Source organism: Theropithecus gelada, chromosome 20 (genome assembly GCF_003255815.1).
Source record: "Theropithecus gelada isolate Dixy chromosome 20, Tgel_1.0, whole genome shotgun sequence".
Lineage (NCBI taxonomy): Eukaryota > Metazoa > Chordata > Mammalia > Primates > Cercopithecidae > Theropithecus > Theropithecus gelada.
In genome coordinates this window covers 42,536,224-42,558,743 of record NC_037688.1, presented here as the reverse complement: position 1 = coordinate 42,558,743, position 22,520 = coordinate 42,536,224, and the positions used below count along the sequence as shown (strand labels likewise).

Here is a 22,520-nt window from a genome sequence, read left to right as displayed (position 1 = left end):
CTGGACAGCGGCTCATGGTGTCCAGTGAAGACCAGCTGTGCTCAGGTTGTTGGGATGGTTCTCCTCTGATGACCATTATTATCACCACTGCTGTTTCTACTATTATTACCAGTTCCATTATTACTGTTACTAATGCTATTATTAATATTACTATTATTACTAGGATTATTACCACTAATAGCAGTATTACTACTACAACCACCACTTACTGCTATTACTGTTACTGCTGCTATCATTATTACTACTGTTACTACTACTTCTATTATTACTATTTGTTTAGTCGAGGCAGAAGAGCTTGACCCTCCATGCATGCACAGCCACCTCCCATGCCTAATGACTTAGCTCTGGGCTCTGGGAGCAAGAACCCAACTAATGCCCTACACTTGGTGGCTGAGTCTCAGCCTGGTTCAGTTGGAGGACTCAGAGGCACGGGCGGTGCCCTAGAAAGACGCAGCTGGCAGCTGGCAGTGCAGAGGCAGAGCTTTTGCTGCTCCCTGCCTCCCCACCCCCAGTCCCCCACCCCCCGCTTGGGGAGCAGCTCGGTTTATCTCCCATGGAATGCATCTGTGTTCTTCCTGATGGCTCCTGGGTGTCAGGGAAGCCCCACACCATTTCCAGCTCCTCATGCTCCCAGCTTAAAAGGACCCCAGCCAACCGTTCTTCCCCAGCAAGCAGACGGGATTTATGGTGGCGATTTCTTCAAAGTGGTTCTTCTCTACCCGAATCCAGAAGTGAAACAAAACAGAACGCCCCTTTACCCTTTCGAAGCCAGGGAAGGGAGCTCCTCTTATTTTTTAAAAGGCCCAGAAGTTGCAAGCAAATGTCAACTTCATCCTGTGGTTTGATTTAAATGTTTCTTTGGGAGAAAGAGAGAAAATATAATATTGAACTTAAAAAACAAAAAAACTTACAATGAACTGTTATAATTCAGAACATGATGCACAAACCCAGATTTAATAAATGAAGCAACAAAACAAAACAATACAACAACAACAACAACAACAAAAACTTCTTCTGAGAGGCTCCTCGTGTGAGGCTGTGCCTGTCTGGCAAATCGTCTTGGAAATGGGTGAGGTTTAACCAAGGGTCATTGAGTCCCAGCACTGGGATTGTCTGCTCCCTGCTCTGAAAAAAAGGAAAAGCTACCTCTATCAAAGGCATGGATTTCTCCAGAGTTGGTCAAATATACGATGCTTTTTTCAAGTGCGATTTTCCCTAATTGTAATATTGTATGTGATCATTAATGAAAATTTGGGAAATGGAGAAAAGCAGAAAGAAAACAATCCCCTGTTCAGAGAGAACCTCGTTAATCTGTAGTAAATTTCCTTTCAGTCTTTTTTCTGTACATTTTAAAACAAAGATGCTGTCATATTGTAGATTATACTTTCTATCTTTAAAAAAATTTACTATGGCCACGATTTTTCTGTCTACTTCCTTCTTCAACCCAAAGTACCTGCATTGATTGACAACACCGCTGGTCCAGCTTCGTGAAGCCAGATAACCGGGAGGCATCTGACCCTGCCTTCTCCCTCTCCCCAAAGCCTGTGTACTCCCAAGCCAGTGCCTCTGCCTCAGTATCTCTCTACCAGCTTCTCTCCATCCCAGTGGCCACCATCCCAGTCTGAGCTGCTGAAATCTCTCACCTGGGCTGGGAAACAGCCTCCACCTGGTCTCCTTGCCTCTACGCTGGACCTGTCTACCCCTTTTCCATGCTGCCATCAGAAGGAGCCTTGGAGATGCAAATCTCATCCCAGCACCCTTGATGAACACTTCCATGACTGTGGCCATTGCTCCTAAGATAAAGACCAGATTCCTCCTCCAGGAAGCCTCCCTGTCTTTACACACAAAATCCCCCGCTTCAACGCCACATGCCACTGACTACCGCTACTATTTGTGGGACTCTTGTTTACCCCTCCCCTAATCTGGGAACCGCTCTATCTCTGGTGCTGTGAGCAGTCACTTGAGAACCTCATTTGTAGATAGAATGAATGAGAAAGCTCTCACTGCACATCCGCAAACATGATGTTAGGGGCGGCATCGTGACTCGCAGGATGCATCTCTGAACACCCACCCAATTCTGGCATCTGCCACCCTAAGTGCTGAGGATGGCACCATCACCCTCATTTTGTTATTGGAGAAATAGAGCTGGCTCTTAGTCTAAAGAGAGATACTGGGGAAACAGCTGAGCAGAAAGGACTAGAGACACAAGTCCCCGAAAATCCCTTCAGGCCTTGCTTCCTGAGCTGGGAGGGGAACTGCAGTTGCCAAAGGCAGCCCTGGCCCCCGGCGTTCTTCTGCTGCGTGACTCCCAGCCTGCAGCGAGGCCCACACCCTCCACTCTTACGACTGTCAAATTGTCTCTTGTCACCACTGACTGGTGAGCGAGCCACCGGGGCAGTTTTGAAAGACAGCTGACGAGGTAAGCTGAGGCCACACAGGCAGCCCGGAGACACTGGCAGCATCTAAAGTCCCTTTCCTTGACTACACTTTGGGGTTAGGTCCCCAAGTCCCTGGGGACAGTGGAGAAATTCCACATGAAGGGGCCACTGGGGGGTCAAACAGGAGCGCCTGTGGCCACTCCAAGCTGGGACCCATCTCTGCCGACACCTCAGGGTGTCCCTGCTGTATTCGGTGTCCTTTCGTTTCAAAAAAAATAATTTTCCTCTTAGTACATGGCAGGTGGTGGAGTTTGTTGCTCTTGAATTGGCAAAGCAGCTAGAGGAAAAACCAACCCACGCAGTCTGGAAAGGAAGGAGCCGTCGAAGGCTGAGACTTGGCTTCTCCCTCCTTCGCATCTGGGCGGCAGGCAGGGAGGGAAGTGTCTCATCTGTGAAGTGATCGTCACTCTGATCCACATCGCTGCCCTTGTGATAAAGTTTGCTGAGCACAGAGCCAGTGATCTGGGGACGATTAGTATCTGCCTTGAATTGAATTGATTGTCATTTTCTCGACACAGGGTCTTGCTCTGTAACCCAGGCTAGAGTGCTGTGGCGGGATCATAGCTCACTGCAGCCTCCACCTCTCAGGCTCAAACCATCTTCCTGCCTCAGCCTTCTGAGCAGCTAGGGCGACAGGTGTGCCCCACGCCCGACTGATGCTTTTGTATCTTTCTTGATGTGATGTTCTTCATGACTGTGCTGCTGGTGTTGACTCAGGAGTCTGGGGCCTGAGAGCTATCCTGGAACAGCTTTGGAGGATTAAGTGCGTTATGCAATTGAAGGCCCCAGGAACCAGGTAGCTCAGGCTGAAATCCCAGTTCTGTTCCCTCCAGCCTGTGTGAACTTGCGTGAGTCACTTACCCTCTCTGTGCCTCAGTTTCTTCATCTGTAAAATGTGGATAAAAATGACACCTACCTCATGGGGTTGCTATGAGGATTAAGAAATTAAACTTGGCCAGGCACAGTGGTTCACACCTGTAATCCCAGCACTTTGGGAGGCCGAGGTGGGTGGATCACCTGAGGTCAGGATTTTGAGATTAGCCTAATCAACATGGTGAAACCTTGTCTCTACTAAAAATTAGCTGGGCGTGTTGGTCGGCTCCTGTAATTCAAGCTAGTCGGGAGACTGAGGCAGGAGAATCGCTTGAACCTGGGAGACGGAGATTGCAGTGAGTTGAGATCACTGCCATTGCACTCCAGCCTGGGCGACAAGAGTAAAACTCCATCTCAAAACAAACAAACAAACAAACAAATAAATATTTATAGAGCTGAAGACAGTGCCTGGCACAGGTAAGATGGAGCACTTTGGAAATAGAGTAGCTGTCTGGTTTCGATCACACCATCTTCAAGATGCAGCTTGCATCACACTCTTTCTGGGCCCAGGGACGCAGTGGCTCAGTCACTAGAAATGTATTCATGTTTTACCCCCTTCCTTTCCCTTGGGCTCCCCCTTTACACATGCACGCACACACACACACGCATACACACATGCACATATGCAAACACACATGCATACACACATGCACACACACGCATACACACATGCACACATGCACACACACATACACACATGCACACACACATACACACATGCACACACACATACATGCACACACACATACACACATGCACACACACGCATACACAATGCACACACACACGCATACACACATGCACACACACACGCACACATGCACACACACGCATACACAATGCACACACACACACACATGCACACACACACACACACACACACACATGCACACATGCACACATGCACACATGGAGGAGACACAGAGCCCCTTTTCTCCGTCAGTTTCCTGAGCCCAGCCCACCAGGCAAGGTGATCGGCGAGGAGGGAGGAGGTTGAAACTCTCAAGGAGGCTCCTGGTTCCCCATGCTCTTTGTCAACTCACTCGGGAGAAATCCGCCCCATTTACTTTCTGCCTCCTTTTAGCCCTTCATTTAACAGGAAAACATCGAAAGGCCCGGGAAAAAGTCAGAAAGGGGAGTCACAGAAACAAGCTCTCTTCTCCCCAGGGCTGAGCAGGTGGAAGCAGAGGCACCTGTCTTTCCTACCCAGGAAGTCACACTTGGCGGCCTCTCGTCCTCCACGGAGCAGCGGTTTACAGCCATACACATCCCGACCTGCAGCCTGGAGCTGCTGAGATCAGAGAACGAGACCAGTGTCCACACTCGCTCCTCCAGGGTTGGTGCCATGTTCATTCATTCGCTCATTCCTTCTTCAAAGTGGCACTGGATATAGGCACTGCAGAGAGCATCCCTGACATAAGTAACTCCATCCTGGAAAAAGACTCTGTCCTACATTTCAAAAGGCATCATGATAACAGGGACCAGATGTTTTCCCCAATCCACAAAGACTGCGCCTATCCAGATAAGGACTCCCGGGCACACTCTCTTCCTCTCTCAGTCCCCGCCAGAGACTCTGTGGCCATAAAGAGAGCAGGACTCCCCCAGCTTGAACCGGCTGTCTTAACAGACACTGACTTGCTGTCACTGTGGTAAGTGCCTGGCGTCTGCCGCCGAAGGCTCTGCCCACATAAAAGACTCTTCCTTGGAAGGTGCTGACGGACCACCCAGACCCGGACAGGCTGGGACGTCCTTCTTATCCACATCACTCTCCCTGGACTGGTTCATTAACCCTTTCTCCAATCCTCTCCTCTTTTTTTTTTTTTTTCCCTTTCTGAGATGGAGTCTTACTCTGTCACCCAGGCTGGAGTGCAGTGATGTGATCTCAGCTCATTGCAACCTCCGCCTCCCGGGTTCAAGCGATTCTGCTGCCTCAGCCTCCCAAGGCATAATTGGATCAGGGTGCATATAGCATCCCTGGTCTGCAGGGCGCTATCAGATTATGGTGCCATTTGTCCAGGAGAGCACTAGCTACAAGGTGTCATTGCTATGTTCTCTGTGGCGGCATCTGCTGAGAGGGCCAGGCCTCCCACTCGTGCCCTTTCCCTGTGGGGCGATCCCCTTCAGGATCTCTCGGCTCTCTCTTTTGGGGGCATGGGAGCCTCTGCCAGCCCTCCCACACCCATCCAGGGCACTGCTGCCTCACTGGGCGGCTTCAGGCTTGCTCTGCCCTGGACTCCCTCCCAGACCCCTGTCTCGAGAGAGATTCAGCTTGCAGGGTGGAGGGTGGGGAATACTGAGTGGAAATGTGGAACAGGCCCCTTCTCCTCTTTGGTTTTCCAGAACTGACCTGGCACTTTCTCCCTTTTTTTCCCAGCTGGATTTGTCTCTGTGAGAGGTGGGAGCAGGTGACTCTTTCCAGAACCCCTAGTTCATTTAAGTGGAAAAGGGATTTGTTAAAAGGATCTTGAAGATCCCACAGAATCTCAGGGAGAGCTGGAGGACCAAGCAGGGAAGCTCTGCAGCCAGGAGTGGCTCCCAGGTCCTGCCACGGAGCTGTCTGAGGGGACCCGCCTGCTTGGTGGCAGCAGTACGGCTCCATGCAGCCCCCTGGGGTGGGAGCCCGGGCTCTCCTGTTAGACCCACACGGGGGGTGCCATATTAACAGCAGGCCAGTTCAACGGGAACTGCAGATAAGCAATAAATACGTTTTGTGGCTAAGCCTGTCCCATACCATGTTTTATTATTATTTTATTTTGCTTAAATTTGGCATTCCCACATGCTGCCCCTGAAGCCCCCACCGCTCCCCTGAGAGCTTTCTGGACCCCACTCCTTGCACGTGGTACCCAAGCTGCAAGGGAGTCTGGGAAAGTGAGTGTCAGATACTTGAAGTTTCTACAGGGGGAGGGGGCCCTGCCTCGTAGGTCTGGGGAGCCCCTCAGACCATTGCCAGCATCTGGGTTTAGGCTTTTGCTCTCCATCATCAGGTCTGTATGGGGTGAGGAACCAGACTCTCCCCAAATCTGTTATTTTTGAGATACAAGCATCTCTTCCCTCAACCTGTTTTCTCTGCCAGTTTTTTTTCTTTTTTTCCTATTTAGACACCATTCTCCACCAGAAGGAACCAGGGCTCCTTGGAGAAATGGCTGATTCCAGGGCTGGGCAGGGGAAGTACAAGATGAGCCAGGAACATCTTGTTGTGCCAGAAAGTCAGGAAGTCCTCGAATTGATGGGCCGCGCTGGGAGGACATGGAGCCAGTTGGACAGAGCTCCCCTGTCTAAATCTGGGACAGTTTGAGCATCCAAATAAAACTGATAGGAAAGCATTTTAATCCACTGCATAAAATAAGAATTCCTGAGTCCATGCCAATGTATATGTGTGTGTATATTATAGATCAATGATATAATCATATCATATCTACATCTATATATCTCATATATACATATATATCTAGATAGAGATTGTATATCTATATGATACACATATAAAATATGATATCTATCAATTATATAACATACCCATATATCAGTATACACACACGTGCATGTGTGCATGCAACTAAATAAATAAACGGAGGAAAAGGGAAATCTCTTCCTTACAGTACAATGCCAACTAATAAATGCAGAAAGAGTAGTGGAGTTAGAAAGTTCACCTTTGGCAACCATCATAAAATACTTGTCTCAAGAAAGAATCATCAATAGAGGCAAAAACTAGTGGGCGAAGGTTTTATGGGGAATAGGCTATTTATGTAGTCTCAATACATCTCTCCAGAAGATAATTACTTAGTGTAAAAAAAGCCAGAAGCCAGGCACGGTGGCCCACACCTGTAACCCCAGCACTGTGGGAGGCTGAGGCAGGTGGAATGCTTGAGCCCAGGAGTTTAAGACCAGACTGCACAACATGGCAAAACCCCGTCTCTACCAAAAATACGAAAAATTAGCCAGGCACGGTGGCACACACCTGTGGTCCCAGCTACTTAGGAGGCTGAGGTGGGAGGATCACCTGAGCCAGGGGAGGTGGAGGCTGCATTGAGCCACGTTCATACCATAGCACTCCAGCCTGGGCAACAGAGTCAGACCCTGTCTCTAAATAAATAGGAAATTCACAGTGTAGAGATCTGCTAGTGCCTCAGCCAAGCCATCAGAGTCAGCAGCTGCAGGAACGGGACAGACAGACGCGGCTTCTGATATGAGCCATGGAGAAGGACACAGTGTCTCCCCTAGGGTATCTGCTAAAAGTGTAAACCCTGAGCCTCATGGCGAAGAAACACCAGACAAACTCAGGTTCAGGGACATTCTTCGAAATATTGGCCAGCGATCTTTAACTAAAAAAGTCAACATCATAAAAGGCAAAGATAGGCTGGGGCCAGTGGCTCACACTTGTAATCCCAGCACTTTAGGAGGCTGAGGCGGGCTGATCACCTGAGGTCGGGAGTTCAAGACCAGCCTGACCGATATGGTGAAACTCCAGCTCTACTAAAATTATAAAAATTAGCTGGGCATGGTGGCACACGCCTGTAGTCCCAGCTACACAGGAGATTGAGGCAGGAGAATCGCTTGAACCTGGGAGGCAGAGGTTGCAGTGAGCTGAGATCATGCCACTGTACCAAAAAAAAAAAAAAAAAAGCAAAGATAAACTAAGAAGCAATTCCAGATGCAAGAATACTAAAAAGATATGAAAGCTTCCCGGTGCGGTGGCTCACACCTGTAATCCCAGGGCTCTGGGGGACCGAGGTGGAAGGATCAGTGGAGCTCAGGAGTTGAGATCAGTCTGGGCAACATGGCGAAACCCCATCTCTATAAAAAAATAAAACCAAAACCAAAACCAAAAATTAGTCGGGCATGTTGACACATACCTGTGATCCCAGCTACTCCAGAGGCTAAGGCGGGAGGATCTCTTGAGCTCAGGAGATTGAGGCTGCAGTGAGCCCTGATTGCGCCACTGCACTCCAGCCTGGACGACAGCAGATGAAGACCCTGTCTCAAAAAAAAAAAAAAAAAAAAAAAAAAAAGAAAAAAAGAAAACTGAATATACCTCATGACCGGAGATTTTCTTTTGCCATAAAGGACGTTACTGAGACAACTGGTAAAATCTGAACAAAGTCTATAGATTAGATGATATATTGCACTAATGTTAATTTCCTGATTTAGAGAATTATATCATGGCTATGTAAGAGAATGTCCTCATTCTTAGGCAATAGACACTCAAAGTATTGAGATAAAAGGAGTGTGATGCCTGCAATTCTCTCTTAAATAATTTAGAGATGAGATACACGAAGAAAATGACCATGCAATCCAATGCTAGCGTCTGGGAAGCTGAATGAAGTGTATATGGGAATTCTTTGTATTCTTCTTGCAACTTTTCTGCCAGTCTGAAATTGTGTCAAAATAAAAAAAATTAAAAAACAAACAGGTGGGGTGTGGTGACTTGCACCTGTAATCCCAGCACTTTGAGGAGCTGAGATGGGAGGATCGTTTGAGCCCGGAAGTTCGAGACCATCCTGGGCAACATGGCCAAACCCCGTCCCTACAGAAAATGCAAAAATTAGCTGCGTGTGGTGGCGTGCACCTGTGGTCCCAGCTACTTGGGAGGCTGAGGTGGGAGGATTGCTTGAGTCTGGGAGGCAGAGGTTGCAGCGAGCCTAGATTGCGCCATTACACTCCAGCCTGAGTGACAGAGTGAGACTCTGTCTCAAAACAAACAAACAAACAAACAAGAAGTCAGTTTAGAAACTCAAAAGCTGTCATTGACCCCTTTGTTCCTGCTATTGGGCTGTGGCCTCCCTTCCCTGGCATAGAAGCCAGGAAAGCAGTGGCTGAAGCAGTGAAGGCTTGGGAGACAGTTTTAGAGGAGAAAACAGTGCAGGGAATGCCAAATGCATTGGTCAAAATAATGATATTAGGAGCAGTAACCATCTGTATGTCACAGGACATATGCCACCCATTGAGGATGCTGTGGGCAGAGCTGGAAGTGTTTCACAAACATCAGCCCTTATTATCCAATCTTGGTGATTTTTGCAATTGACCTGCACAATCTTAACTTACTCAACATTTTAAAAGCCTGGTATTTATTAAAGAGGAAAAAGACCGCACTAGAGCCTGAGAGGAAGGCAGGCGCCTTCACCGGGGAGAGGAAAGGCCAGCCCTGTGCTCCCAAATTGTTCTAGGGCTTCAGTGAATTGGGGCACTCGGGGAGATGTGACTGTGCCTGGGTGAAAAGGGGCTGCCTTTGGGCTGATGCCTGGGAAGAAGGTGACTGTTATGTACTAAATTTCCCACCCTGAACAAACATGTAGGGTTTTGTTTGTTTTGTTTTGTTTTGTTTTTGAGATAAAGTCTCACTGTATTGCCCAGGCTGGAGTGCAGTGGCGCAATCTCGGCTCACCACAATCTCCACCTCCTGGGTTTAAGCCATTCTCCTGCCTCAGTCTCCCAAGTAGCTGGGATTACAGGCGCCCAACACCACGCCTGACTAGTTTTTGTATTTCTAGTAGAGACAGGGTTTCACCATATTGGCCAGGTTGGTCTCGAACGCCTGACCTCAAGGAATTCACCCACCTCGGCCTCCCAAAGTGCTGAGATTACAGACATGAGACACTGTGCCCAGACTGTAGGGCTTTGAAATGATTCCAGACACTTCCACAGGTTGCTACATGAGTGACGCGTTTTTCTGCGCTAAGAACTTGATGCGCCCCCTTCTTCCCTGGAGAATGTGGCCTCACCCCTTATCGGACTCCATCTGTGAGCTCCTGATCCTCGCGACTGGACTTCCAAACACACGCAGACCTGCGAGTGGATGGACCCCCTTGGGAGCTCTGGCTGTGGCCAGCTGCACCCTCGGCCTCTTCTCCCAAGGCTGGGAGCTCCAGCTGTGACAGGTCACCCTGCCAGCCTTGGAGCTACTCTCAGAAGCCTCTCGCCAACGCTGGCACTGCCTTCTAGGGACCAGGGACCTTACAGTGCTCCTGAGAACAGCTGGTAGAAGGTGCACCTCAAACTGAGGCCTGCTGCCATCCTAAGTGAGCAAGTAGGCCTTGATCATTCTGGAACCCACTCACTGCGGGGTTAATGGGCTTCTTCTGTCGAGTGTATTCTCTGTGAGGTTGGGTCTCACTCTCTCCTTGTTTAAGCACTGGGAACCTAAGGGAAAAAAAATCTCTGTGTAGCAATAAACTGTGTGATTTGTGAAATCGTACTTTGATTTCCTTATTGTAGCCACACAAAACAAACCCAACCCCCAATGTATTTCGCGTGTGTGTGTGTGTGTGTGTGTGTGTCTCGCTCTGTCACCTAGGCTGGAGTGCAGTGGCACAATCTCGGCTCACTGCAACCTCTGCCTCCCAGGCTCAAGCAGTTCTCCTGCCTCAGCCTCCCAAGTAGCTGGGACTACATGCGTGTGCCACCATGCCCAGCTAATTTTTGTGTTTTTTTGTAGAGATAAAGTTTCCCCATGTTACCCAGACTGCTCTTGAACTGTTGGACTCAAGTGATCCTCCTGCCTCAGACTCCCAAAGGGCTGGGATTACAGGCATGAGCCAGCCTGTGTATTTCAAGGTAGGGCCTTTAAGGAGGTAATTCAGGTTAAATGGGTCCTAAGGGTGGGGCCCAGACCCAGTATGACCAGTGTCCTTATAAGAGAGAGAGACACCAGGAGTGTACATGCCCAGAGGAGAGGCCATGTGAGGATATGGCCAGGAGGCAGCCACCTGCAAACCAGAGAGGCCGCAGAGGAAACCAACGCTGCTGTCACCCTGATCTTGGACTTCCAGCCTCCAGAACTGTGAGGAAGATCTCTCTGGGGGTTAAGTCACCTAGTCTATGGTATTTTGTTAGGGCAGCCAGAGCTTAGACAATGACAGAATGGCCTTGAGCCCGCCACCACTCAGAATGTGATCTGGGGACTGGCAGCATTCGCGTCACCAGTATCTTGCGAGAAATTGACAGTCCCTGGCCCCATCCCAGCCTTGCTGAGCCTGAATGTGCATTTTGGCAAGTTCCTCCCTCCTTCCCGTGGATGGGGTGGAGGTCTCCACCAGGCCCTGGCTGTCGGCATCTCCGCGTATATGAGACATCCTAGGAGAAGCAGCCAACACAAAATAGGCCAGAGCCTGAAAGATGGTTTTAAAAGTTTTATTTCACAAATTGTTCAGATTTGTTCATAAAAGATATGTTACAGGAACATTTTAGAAATCAAACCAGTTTTACTGAAACAATTGCAACAACGTGGCCCCTGTTCATGCAAAGCACAAAAAACATTTACAATAAAACTTTGTACACAGGAAGTAGCAAAATACATCATTTTTCATAGAAAAAAGCACACACATAAACTGCGGGCCGAGTGAGCCTACAGACAATATGAGAAACCAGCACACGCTTTGGAATACAGTAGGGCAAAACTCCTAAGGAAGCCGAAAATGTTCATTCTGGGGGCAGGAGAGCCAGGAACGCCATTGGCTTGGTGCAAGATCTTTTTAAACACAGGGTAAGTGCTGATAGCATGAGGAGCTCTAGTCCACACACAGGAGAGGTGGTGCTAGGGACAGGGCTTATATTTATAGTCTTGTTTCCATTTTCTGAAGACAAATATTCCAGTTTCAAAATGTTTGTGGGGATGATAAAGACAGCCAGGTCCATGGCCGGGCGCAGTGGCTCATGCCTTTAATCCCAGCACTTTGGGAGGCCGAGGTGGGTGGATCACCTGAGGTAAGGAGTTCGAGACCAGCCTGGCCAACATAATGAAAGCCCATCTTTATTAAAAATACAAAAATTAGCCGGGCATACGTCTGTAGTCCCAGCTACTTGGGAGGCTGAGGCACGAGAATCACTTGAACCCGGGAGGCGGCAGTTGCAATGAGTGGAGATCACGCCACTGCACTCTAGCCTGGGCAACAGAGTGAAACTTGGTCTCAAAGGGGGGGAAAAAAGAAAAAAAAGGATAGCCAGGTCCTGCTCTGGGCGAGGGCTTTCTATCCTGCTAGGAAGGCCCAGTGAAGGAGGCGTTAAGGAACCTGGGGACTTTATTTTTAAATGATGGGGTCAACTCACAGTGGAAGTTTCAAGTCCCCCTTGGGTGGGATGCTTTGGAAGTGAGACCACTGGGATTGTCCTGGACTCTTCACTAATTTGGCAAACCACACAAGGCGATCTAATTTATCTTGCAGACACAGCCACAGCCACAAAAGTCCAGCAGCAGAGCACCCAGAAGTTTCCCAGATGTTTGGTGGTAACTGGACTCACAACCTGACAGGCTGACCAAATTCTTCCTCTCCGACATTTGGGGCTGAAGAGTCAGTACCTATGAATTACGACTAGCCTACAATGCACAAAGCGCAGATAGAATCCTGCAAATTTTAGCTCAGTCAGGCTCAGAGTTGAACTGCTTTTTGCCAACTCCTTAAAAGGGGTGGGTTTTTGTTTTGTTTTAAACCTATTTACCTTCAGATTCTGCATTTATTAGAAAGGCAATCAAAGAAAGAAGGCATCACCTAGGTGCCCAGGTAGAGTTTCTTGTCCAGTCTACGGTATCTTAGTTTTTTTGCTTTCTGCTAGTTCTTTCACCTAAGAAATATTTTGAATCAAATTTGACACTAGCATTTGCCAAAGTGATCTATTGGCTGGCCTGGTGGTAGAGAGTGGAATTTTTACCTTCTGCAAAAAAACGCTATTTACAAAAGGGTATTTCATTTCACTGTGGGCTTTTGGTCTGGGCTCATGAAGCACTTTTATACAGTGATGGCAGCCAGGGTGTACTACACTCCTCAGCACCTCAGGAACGTTTGGCAAGAGTCGTTTCACAAAAACAGGAAAAGAGATCCTTCTAGTGTATTCCCATCTCTCGCTGTCATGAGGCCACAGGACGGTTTCATAACCACAAACTGAGCTGCTAACCTCGGGGAGGAATGTACCAAAGACTCCATTCCCCCCACGGCTGAAAAAATAGGTCATTGGGTACATGGGGAATCTGCACATTTAATTGTCATTTTTAAAAGGAGCAAAGAGCAGCCCTTCTTTGGTTGTTCCCAGACATCTCATCTCAGTGGAACCTTACGAGACCAGGAGTTAAGAAGTGGGCTTCAAACAGGATCACTTGCAAAGAAAAGTCCTGGGTGTGAACCAGAACACGTAAACCAGTCCGAGGCAGGGTGGGAGCCACAACGGGTAGGGGGTAAAGAAAGGGTCCTAATCCTTAGTCCTCAACGGGACCAAAGGTCACGGCAGAAAACAGGTGGGCCATGAAGACGAAGGACCTGACAAAGACAAGATACATCTCTGAAGTGACTGCTGAACTCTACATAAACCAGCACTGCTGTGTATAGAGCCGGCCTGAATGCGGCCACTGAAGGGGGCCCGTGGCAGGCCGCCAGCAAGGACACGTGCCAGGGCAGAGCCGGGGTCTCTCATACCCCCAGCCCTCTTATTCTAGCCCATTTGTCTGTCTGACCAGCAAACATTAAAACTATTTTTCTCTGTTGGTAGGGACGGACTGTGCTTTTTATTTTTAAATAACTACCTTCTACTCATTCCTGAAACTCACCAGCACTTGCTCGAAAGGCCGCTTCCGACACCGTGAATGCTTCACAATTGCAAGCTCCAAATGGTTTGTTCTCTTGGCAGGGGGGTTGAAATCAACCTCCTCCACCAACAAAAGAACACATAGCAAGGAACATTTTGGGCAACTGTCCCCTTTAAGAGACAGGTCAGATCTCTAAAGGAGAGAGGGCACCCAGATGGAGACCCCGGGGCCCCAGCAGGATGGGGCACCAGGGGTCCGGCTGAGCACCCTGGGATTCTGTTGCTTCAGTGAGGGGATGAGATGTCACCTCACCCAAAGGCCACAAAGTGATGGACACTGAACATCAGTCAAAGGAAGCTTCCTGACTCTCCATATACCCCTCCCCACAATGACAAAATAAAAATTAAAGCAAAACCCCGAAGCCCTCTTGAAGACGCCCCTTCTCCCCTGGTGCTGGAAATTCACTGCCTGACAGCAAAGATCCGGAAGGCCTTTCCATCCCGAGGAGTCCCCAGGCTGAAAAAGAAGAAAGAGGGCCCGTTACTGAGAGATCCGGAGGGCCTCCTGCAGGAACTCTGGCTGGGCAGGGAGACCTGGGTGTCCCCTTCTTGATCCCGTAGTGGAAGAGCCATGGCCAAGGGACGCTTCCCCACAGCCACCAGAAACAGAGCCTGCCTTGGGTTGAGAACAGCTGGCAAGTCCCATTTTCTTTGCACATGAGCATCTGTCTGATTCTAGGTCAGGGCTGTTATTTCCTTTGAACTCAGGGATGTGCTGGCCCCAGTCTGTCTGGATCGGACTCACCCTCCGAGAATTCTGCTGGCTTTCACTACCACCTGTCAACCGGAACAGTGGTGTCTTGGGAGAGATTAACGCGCTATCTCAGCACTACTGCATATGCCGGGTGCTTCATCGCCTTTCACCTTCCTCCGGAGGGAGCTGTTATCCCTCGTTCACAGGGGAGGAAACGGAGACACCAGGAAATGAAGTCATTTACCCAGGGTCCCACGGCTAGTAACAACCGCCCTCTCACAAGAGGAGTTAAATCCGTCAGCTAATCAAAGACGATTTTTAAAAAAGAGTTTTAGGCCGGGCGCGGTGGCTCACGCCTGGAACCCCAGCACTTTGGGAGGCTGAGGCGGGCGGATCACCTGAGGTCCGGAGTTCAAGACCAGCCTGGCCAACATGGTGAAACCCCGTCTCTATGAAAAATACAAAAATTAGCCGGGTATGGTGGTGGGCGCCTGTAATCCCAGCTACTCAGGAGGCTGAGGCAGGAGAATCACTTGAACCCGCGAGGCGGAGGTTGCAGTGAGCTGAGATCACACCATTGCACTCCAGCCTGGGTGACAAGAGTGAGACTTTGTCTCAAAAAAAAAGAAGAAGCTTTATTGGTCAGGCACAGTGGCTCACACCTGGAATCCCACCACTTTGGGAGGCCGAGGCAGGTGGATCACTTGAGGTCTGGAGTTCGAGACCAGTCTGGCCAACGTGGTGAAACCCTGCCTCTACAAAAAAATTAGCCAGGCATGATGGTGTGCCCCTGTAATCCTAGCTAGTTGGAGGTTGAGGCAGGAGAATCACTTGAACCTGGGAGAATTTGCAGTGAGCCACGATTTTGCCACTGCACTCCAGCCTGGGCAAGAGTGTGACTCTGTTTCAAAAAAAAACCAAACCAGCTTTCTCAAGTGTAACATACCTTGTAAACTTATCCTTTCTAAGTGTACAAGTCAACGGTTTTTAGAGATTTTATATGGTTGTGCAATCATCTCCACAATCCAGTGTTAGATAATTTTAAAAAATTGTTTTAGACACAAGTTCTGTCACTCAGGCCAGAGTGCAGTGGCATGATCATGGCTTACTTCGGCCTTGACCTCCTAGGCTCAAGCGATCCTCCCTCCTCAGCCTCCTGAGTAGCATGTCACCACGCTTGATTGATACATTTTATTTTTTGTGCAGATAGAGTCTCACTATTTTGCCCAGGCTAGTCTTAGACTCCTGGGCCCAAGTGATCCTCCTGTCTCAGCCTCCCAAAGTGCTAGGATTATGGGTGTGAGCCACCGTGCCAGGCCTAATGGTGTCTTTTAAGGCATAAAAGTTTTAAACTTTGATAGAATTCAACTTATCAATTTGTTTTCATTTATAGATTGTGCTTTTGGCATCATATCTAGTAAACCATTCCAGGTCATGAAGGATTTATACTTGCTTTCCTAGACTTCTGTAATTTTTAGCTCTTATATTTCAGTCTTGGATCCATTTTGAGTTAATTTTTATATATGGTGTGAGGCAAAGGTCCAACATCACAGTTTTACATGTAAATATCTAATTGCCCTTGCATCATTTGTTGAGAAACTATTCTCTGCCCACTGAATGGTCTTGGCACTCTTGTAAAAATCAATTGACTACAAGTGTGACGGTTTATTTATGGACTTCCAATCATGTTCTTTTTTTTTTTTTTTTTTTACCTTTTTTTGAGACTGAGTCTCGCTCTGTCACCCAGGTTGGAGTACAGTGGTGTAATACTGACTCACTGCAACCTCTGCCTCCCAGGTTCAAGCGATTCTCTATCCTCAGTCTCCCAAGTAGCTGGGATTACAGGTGCATGCCACCATGCTGTGCTAATTTTTGTATTTTTAGCAGAGATGGGGTTTTGCCACGTTGGCCAGGCTGGTCTGGAACTCCTGACTTCATGATCCTCCCGCCTCGGCCTCCCAAAGTGCTGGGATTACAGGCGTGAGCCACCGTACCAGGCTCGATCATGTTCTCTCGATCTCTGTCTGTCCTGATGTCAGCACCACCATCTTGATTATTGTCACTGTATAGGATGTTTCAGGATTGGGAAGCCTAAGTGCCCCCTCCCACTTTGCTCTTCTTGCTGTGGGCACAGCCTTCTGGAACACCAGGGATGCCTGGGAGCTTACCAAGGGCCACCATGGCTGTCTCATTCTCTAGATCCTCCCCGATTTTCTGCCCCAGATGATAACTGCACATTTGGACTAACTGGCTTTCCTGTGTCTTGGCCTCCAGGTTTGATACTGACAGTGGCCAGAGGTGTGTGGTTTTCCTGGCTCTGCTTCAAATCAAGAAAACCGCTGGTTGGCACAGTCCCGCCCCCGTAGAACTTCCAGCCATAGGAGCTGGTGGGGGTGAACAGGTGCAGTCCCAGGCTCAGACACCACAGATCCCTCTGTTCTTACCCGAGCTCCACATTTTTTTGAACAAACACCTCCCTGTTTGTTGTATGCCTCTGTGGTGTGTTTCTGGAGTCCTGAAACAGCTGTTTTTGCGCACTGCTTTTGGGAAGAAGATTTCCCATGCATCCTGCTTCGGCATTCTGTAAATCTCACCTCTGGAGCGCATCTTCCAGACGCGAGTCTCCATCCCCACACTAACATTTAGTAACTGTGTGACGGTGGGCAAGTCGCTAGTCTCTTTGGGCTTATTTTTTATTTTTATCTTTATTTTGAGATGGAGTCTCGCCCTGTTGCCCAGGCTGGAGTGCAATGGTATGATCTCGGCTCACTGCAACCTCCACCTCCCGGGTTCAAGCGATTCTCCTGCCTCAGCCTCCCGAGTAGCTGGAATTACAGGCATGCGCCACCACACCCAGCTAATTCTTATATTTTTAGTAGAGACAGGGTTTCACCATATTGGCCAGGTTGGTCTCGAACACCTGACCTCGTGATCTGCCTGCCTTGGCCTCCCAAAGTGCTGGGATTACAGGTGTAAGCCACCAAGCCCAGCCCTGTGTCTTTGGACTTCTAAGGATACTTTCCGGAATGTTCTGTGACAGTGCTGATGTTTGGGGGTACCTGGGTTGTGGGGGGAGGTCCAGGAAGGGGCCAGGCTGGAGAGGAGACCCAGAAGGTGGGAGGCGGGGAGTGTTAAATTGACGGGAGGCTGTTGTTTTGGACTGGGCTAGGCCCGACAGACCAAACCAAATCAGATCGGAGTTGCCCTGCTAGGTGCCCCTCATCAAACTGAACTTAGAAATGGGCTGGTTTTAGGCCAGCCACGGTGGATCATTCCTGTAATCCCAGCACTTTGGGAGGCTGAGGTGGGCAGATCACTTGAGGTCAGGAGTTCAAGACCAGCCTGGCCAACACGGTGAAACCCTATGTCCACCAAAAATACAAAAACAAAAATTAGCCGGGTGTGGTGGCAGGTGCCTGTAATCCCAGCAACTCAGGAGGCTGAGGCAGGAGAATCATTTGAATCCAGGAGGTGGATGCTGCAACGAGCCGAGATCACGCCACCACACTCCAGCCTGGGCGACACAGTAAGACTCTCTGTCAAAAAAAAAGAAAAAAAAAAAGTGCAACCAGGAGTGTTCTCTCCACACCGAAATTAAAATGGAAAAGACTAATAATAGCCGCACATTTTAGTTTTTGAATACACAATCCTCGCACATTATTCTAGATTTTAAAGGAAAAAACATGCTCCCTCTCAACTCTGTCTTTTTGCACCAAATTCTCCCCAGAGGAGAGATGCTTACATCTTATGCAGATGTAAACAATTACTATATTTTTTTCCCTCACCCAGTTTTTCACACAAATATTATATACATACTACCATAGACATACCACTCTGCACTTTGCGTTTTTAGCTTAATAATATATCTTGGGATTTGCTGCTTTACTATACAGAAAGAACTTGTTCTTTTTATCAGCTGCATAGTATTCCATTGTACTAAAGTGTTATATTTAACTGGGTCCCTACTGGTGGACATTTAGTTCTTTCTAATCTTGTGTGTGTGTGTGTGTGTGTGTGTGTGTGTGTTTATATGTGTGTGCAGTGGCACCATCATGATTCACTGCAGCCTCAACCTCCTGGGCTCAAGTGATATTCCCACCTCAGCCTCCCCAGAAGCTGGGACCACAGGTGCACACCCCCATGCCTGGTTAATTTTTGTATTTTTTAGAGATGGGATTTCACCATGTTGCCCAGGCAGATCTCAAACTCCTGGGCTCAAGCAATCCTTCTGTCTCAGCCTCCCAAAGTGCCTGGATTATACGGGCGAGCCACTGAGCCCCTGTTTTCTAATTTTCTACATTTGCAAACCATGTTATTGTTGCCCATGGGACTTTTTGCCTCTGTGTGAGGGTGCCTGAGAGTGAGCTCCTAAGAGTGGAATTGCTGGACCAAAGGACATGCATTTGCATCCTGACAGCTGCCAACCTGTCCTGCATAAAGATAACACCTGCAGACTGCCCAGACAATGACAGCAGGGCTGTGCGACGCCCGCCGGTGCCATGTGATGTCTTGCTTTTGGTTCTTGACCAATAGAAGGTAGGTAGTGGCATCCAGATATCATTTTCGTTTGCATCTTGCTCATGATGAAGGAGTTTGAGCATAAGATTAACAGCCTAGTCATGATTTATGGGCAAGGTTTCCTTTAGGATCCCTGCTCCAAACAAAGAGAGCCCCCATATTGGAAACTGCCAGACTAGCCAGGAGACCCCGGCCCCTCAGACTGCCCGGTAAGATCTGCAGTCCTCTGACAGCAGGCTGCTTGCAATTCCTGGTTGTTTTTCAGCACTTTTCCATGGCAGCTTCATGCTTTTGGCTACCCTGGAATTGAACTTTTGAAATGTGTATCAGATGGGAGCACGCGGAGAGATGGAGCTGCGAAGAAACGCCAAGGGCCAAGACCCAGGCAGAATGCTCGGCCGCAGGTGGCTCTGGACCAAGAGGAGGAGACAGAGTGGCCAGGGGCTGGGGTGACCCTGGAGGCCCTGCTGGTTTCTGGAAAGCTCAGATTCCAGGGCCCTCCTCAGGCCTTGGGGGACGTAAGAGTTCCCTGAATTCTCTGTTCAAATGAATGTCCTGGGAGAATCAACCAGGGCCACAAGTTATTGTGGTTATTCTGCATGGGGGGCAAGCCACGTTGGGGAAAATTACCAGGGGTCTGTGTCCCTCCTGACTTACTATGGGTCTGCAGATTCTATGGATGGCGCAGGGACAAGGGAGTCATTCAGGCTGCTGTCCAGATGTGTACACTGCCAGCCCAAGGGCCCTGGGTGTCCTGCCTGGACAACCACGCACCACATTATACAACCTGCCCACCTTGGAGGTAAGAGCAGGCCCCGACAAGCTGGGCAAGTATTTCCTAACCCATTAAAGAATGTGCTGACACCACCCAGGATGTCACTGTGCAACTGGCAGCATCAAATGTTGGTGCCATCCACTGCCACAGGTAAAAAGTCCCGCAGGTTTGGGTTGCCAAGAAAAATTCCCCACCTTCAGGCGGGTTGTTCATGCCTCAAGCAGCTATTAAGCTCCAGGTACGCTGGGGAAGTTGGTAGTTGTACGTGTCTGATGAATAACGAGTGTGGCTTGATAATTATCAAATTATCACCCTTCCCACCCTTCTTTCCCAGATCTTGCCCTCTGGTTATCTTTTTGGATTAGCTTGTCACTCCCATACATGCCTGAAGAAGTATAAATTGCTGCAGTATTTCTGGGTAATTTTCATAAAAATTATTGGACTTTTTATCAAGTGTGTCAAGCAACTTTCATAAACAGCACTGAACAACTTCGATAAAGGGTATTAAAAATCCCTCAGGCAGGGCACAGTAGCTCACGCCTGTAGTCTCAGCACTTTGGGAGGCTAAGGTAGGCAACTGCTTGAGCCCAGGAGTTTGAGACCAGCCTGGGCAACATAGTGAGACCCTATCTCTACAAAAGTAAAACATTAGCCAGATGTGGTGTACACCTGTGGTCCCAGCAACTCGGGAGGCTGAGGTGGGAGGATTGCTTGAGCCCAGGAGTGCAGCGGTGCAATCACAAGCCACTGCAGGTGAGGCTGCAGGGTCTCACCTATGATGCCCAGGCTGGAGTGCAGTGGTGCAACTGGGTAACATAAGTGAGACCCTGCCTCAATTAAACAAATAAAAGCCCTCGACCAGCTCTGAACCAATTGCTGAACTCAGCAAAGTCTGTCATTCAACCAGTGTTTACTGGGCACCTGCTATGTGCCAGGAGCTGGGCAGCGTCAGGGAGGCGGGGTTAGACCAGTGAGGCTCTTGCCTTCAGAAAGTTTACAGTCTGGGGTGGGAAGAGAAGTAGCAAAACATGAGCAAGAAACAGTTGCAGAAGGTGATGAGTCAGGGCAAATAGCACAGATCCATCAGGGAGCAAGAGGACAAGCGCAGGCTGGATGGTGGAGAACGCTTCCTAGGGAGGGGCCATTTCAGTCTAAACACAGCCCGGGAACGCACGAGAGCCCAGAGGGTACCAGACAGCAGGTACAGAAGCGCTCAGGTGTGTACAATCTTGGTGCAGTCAAGGACCAGAGGGGCCAGGGAGGTGGAAATGTAGGAAGAAGATGCACAGACAGGGTGCGGAAGCGGGCAGGGGCCAAGGCAGCTGTGGCCTTGAATGGGAGGGGGGCGGATTTGATTCTTAGTGCAGTGGAAAGCCACTGGAGGGGGAGCCTTACACAGGAGAGGATTTGCTGACTTTTTTACTTAGCGCAACACTGTGCATTGCATTAGGACAGCACTTTGGTGGCTGTGGCTGTTCTACTAAGAGGAAGTTACCTAAATAAATCGTCAAGAAAGTGCACGGGCTTGCGCAAAAATGTTCTTTCTAGTGTTGTTTATTACAGTGAAAGAAAAACGGAAACAATCTGAGTGTCCATCAGTGATGATAAATGGATGATGGTCTATCCATGCCTCGGAATCTGTGCATGCAGCCATTGCAACCACGGTGTGGCTAGACAGGCTAGGGCTTGAAGAGCTGGTCACAGTCCGATTAACTAGACAATACCAATAGCAGAATCCCTTTTTAAAAAGCGTGTTTAAGCTGGGTGTGGTGGCTCACGCCTATAATCCCAGCACTTTGGGAGGCCAACGCAGGTGAATCACCTGAGGTCAGGAGTCCGAGACCAGCCTGGCCAACATGGCGAAACCCCATTTCTATTAAAAATACAAAAATTGGCCGGGCGCGGTGGCTCACGCCTGTAATTCCAGCACTTTGGAAGGCCGAGGTGGACGGATCACGAGGTCAGGAGATGGAGACCATCCCGACTAATACAGTGAAACCCCGCCACTACTAAAAATACAAAAAATTAGCCGGGCGTGGTGGCGGGCGCCTGTAGTCCCAGCTACTGGAGAGGCTGAGGCAGGAGAATGGCGTGAACCAAGGAGGCGGAGCTTGCAGTGAGCCCAGATCGCACCACTGCACTCCAGCCTGGGCGACAGGGCACGACTCCATCTCAAAAAACAAAAATAAAAAACAAAAAACAAACAAACAAAAAATTAGCCCAGCCTGGTGGTGGGCGCCTGTAATCCCAGCTACAAGGGAGGCTGAGGCGCAAGAATCACTAGAACCTGGGGGGCAGAGGTTGCAATGAGCCGAGATCACGCCACTGCACTCCAGCCCGGGTGAAAGAGTGAGACTCTGTCTCAAACAAACAAACAACAAAAAAGCATGTTTGTGTGTAAACATAGAAGAAACCTGAAAGAAAATACTCTGGAATGTTTACAGAGGTTGTTTCTAGGTGTCGGCTATTAAGGTCTTAAAATTATCTTCACCATATTGTTGAGGTTTCTCTAGTCTTCTTTTTGAGACACGGTCTTGCTCTGTCGCCCAGGCTGGAGTGCAGTGGTGTAATCTCCACTCACTGTAGCCTCCTCCACCTCCCAGGTTCAAGCAATTCTCCTGCCTCAGCCTCCCGAGTAGCTGGGACTACAGGT

At 49.0% G+C, this 22,520-nt stretch overlaps 1 protein-coding gene across 2 annotated transcripts in view; it reads right to left on the bottom strand.

Annotated features, from left to right (window-relative positions):
• Positions 1-11,422: 11,422 nt before the first annotated feature.
• CRISPLD2 (cysteine rich secretory protein LCCL domain containing 2) overlaps positions 11,423-22,520 on the bottom strand; it is an 88,187-nt gene continuing 77,089 nt past the window's right edge. The window contains exon 15 of one of the 2 annotated variants that reach the window (XM_025370551.1): positions 11,423-14,337. In XM_025370551.1, the coding sequence (XP_025226336.1) occupies positions 14,283-14,337 (55 nt within the window). In that variant the 3' untranslated portion in view covers positions 11,423-14,282. The remainder of the gene's footprint in view (positions 14,338-22,520) is intronic. The other variant, XM_025370550.1, reaches the window with a different exon arrangement.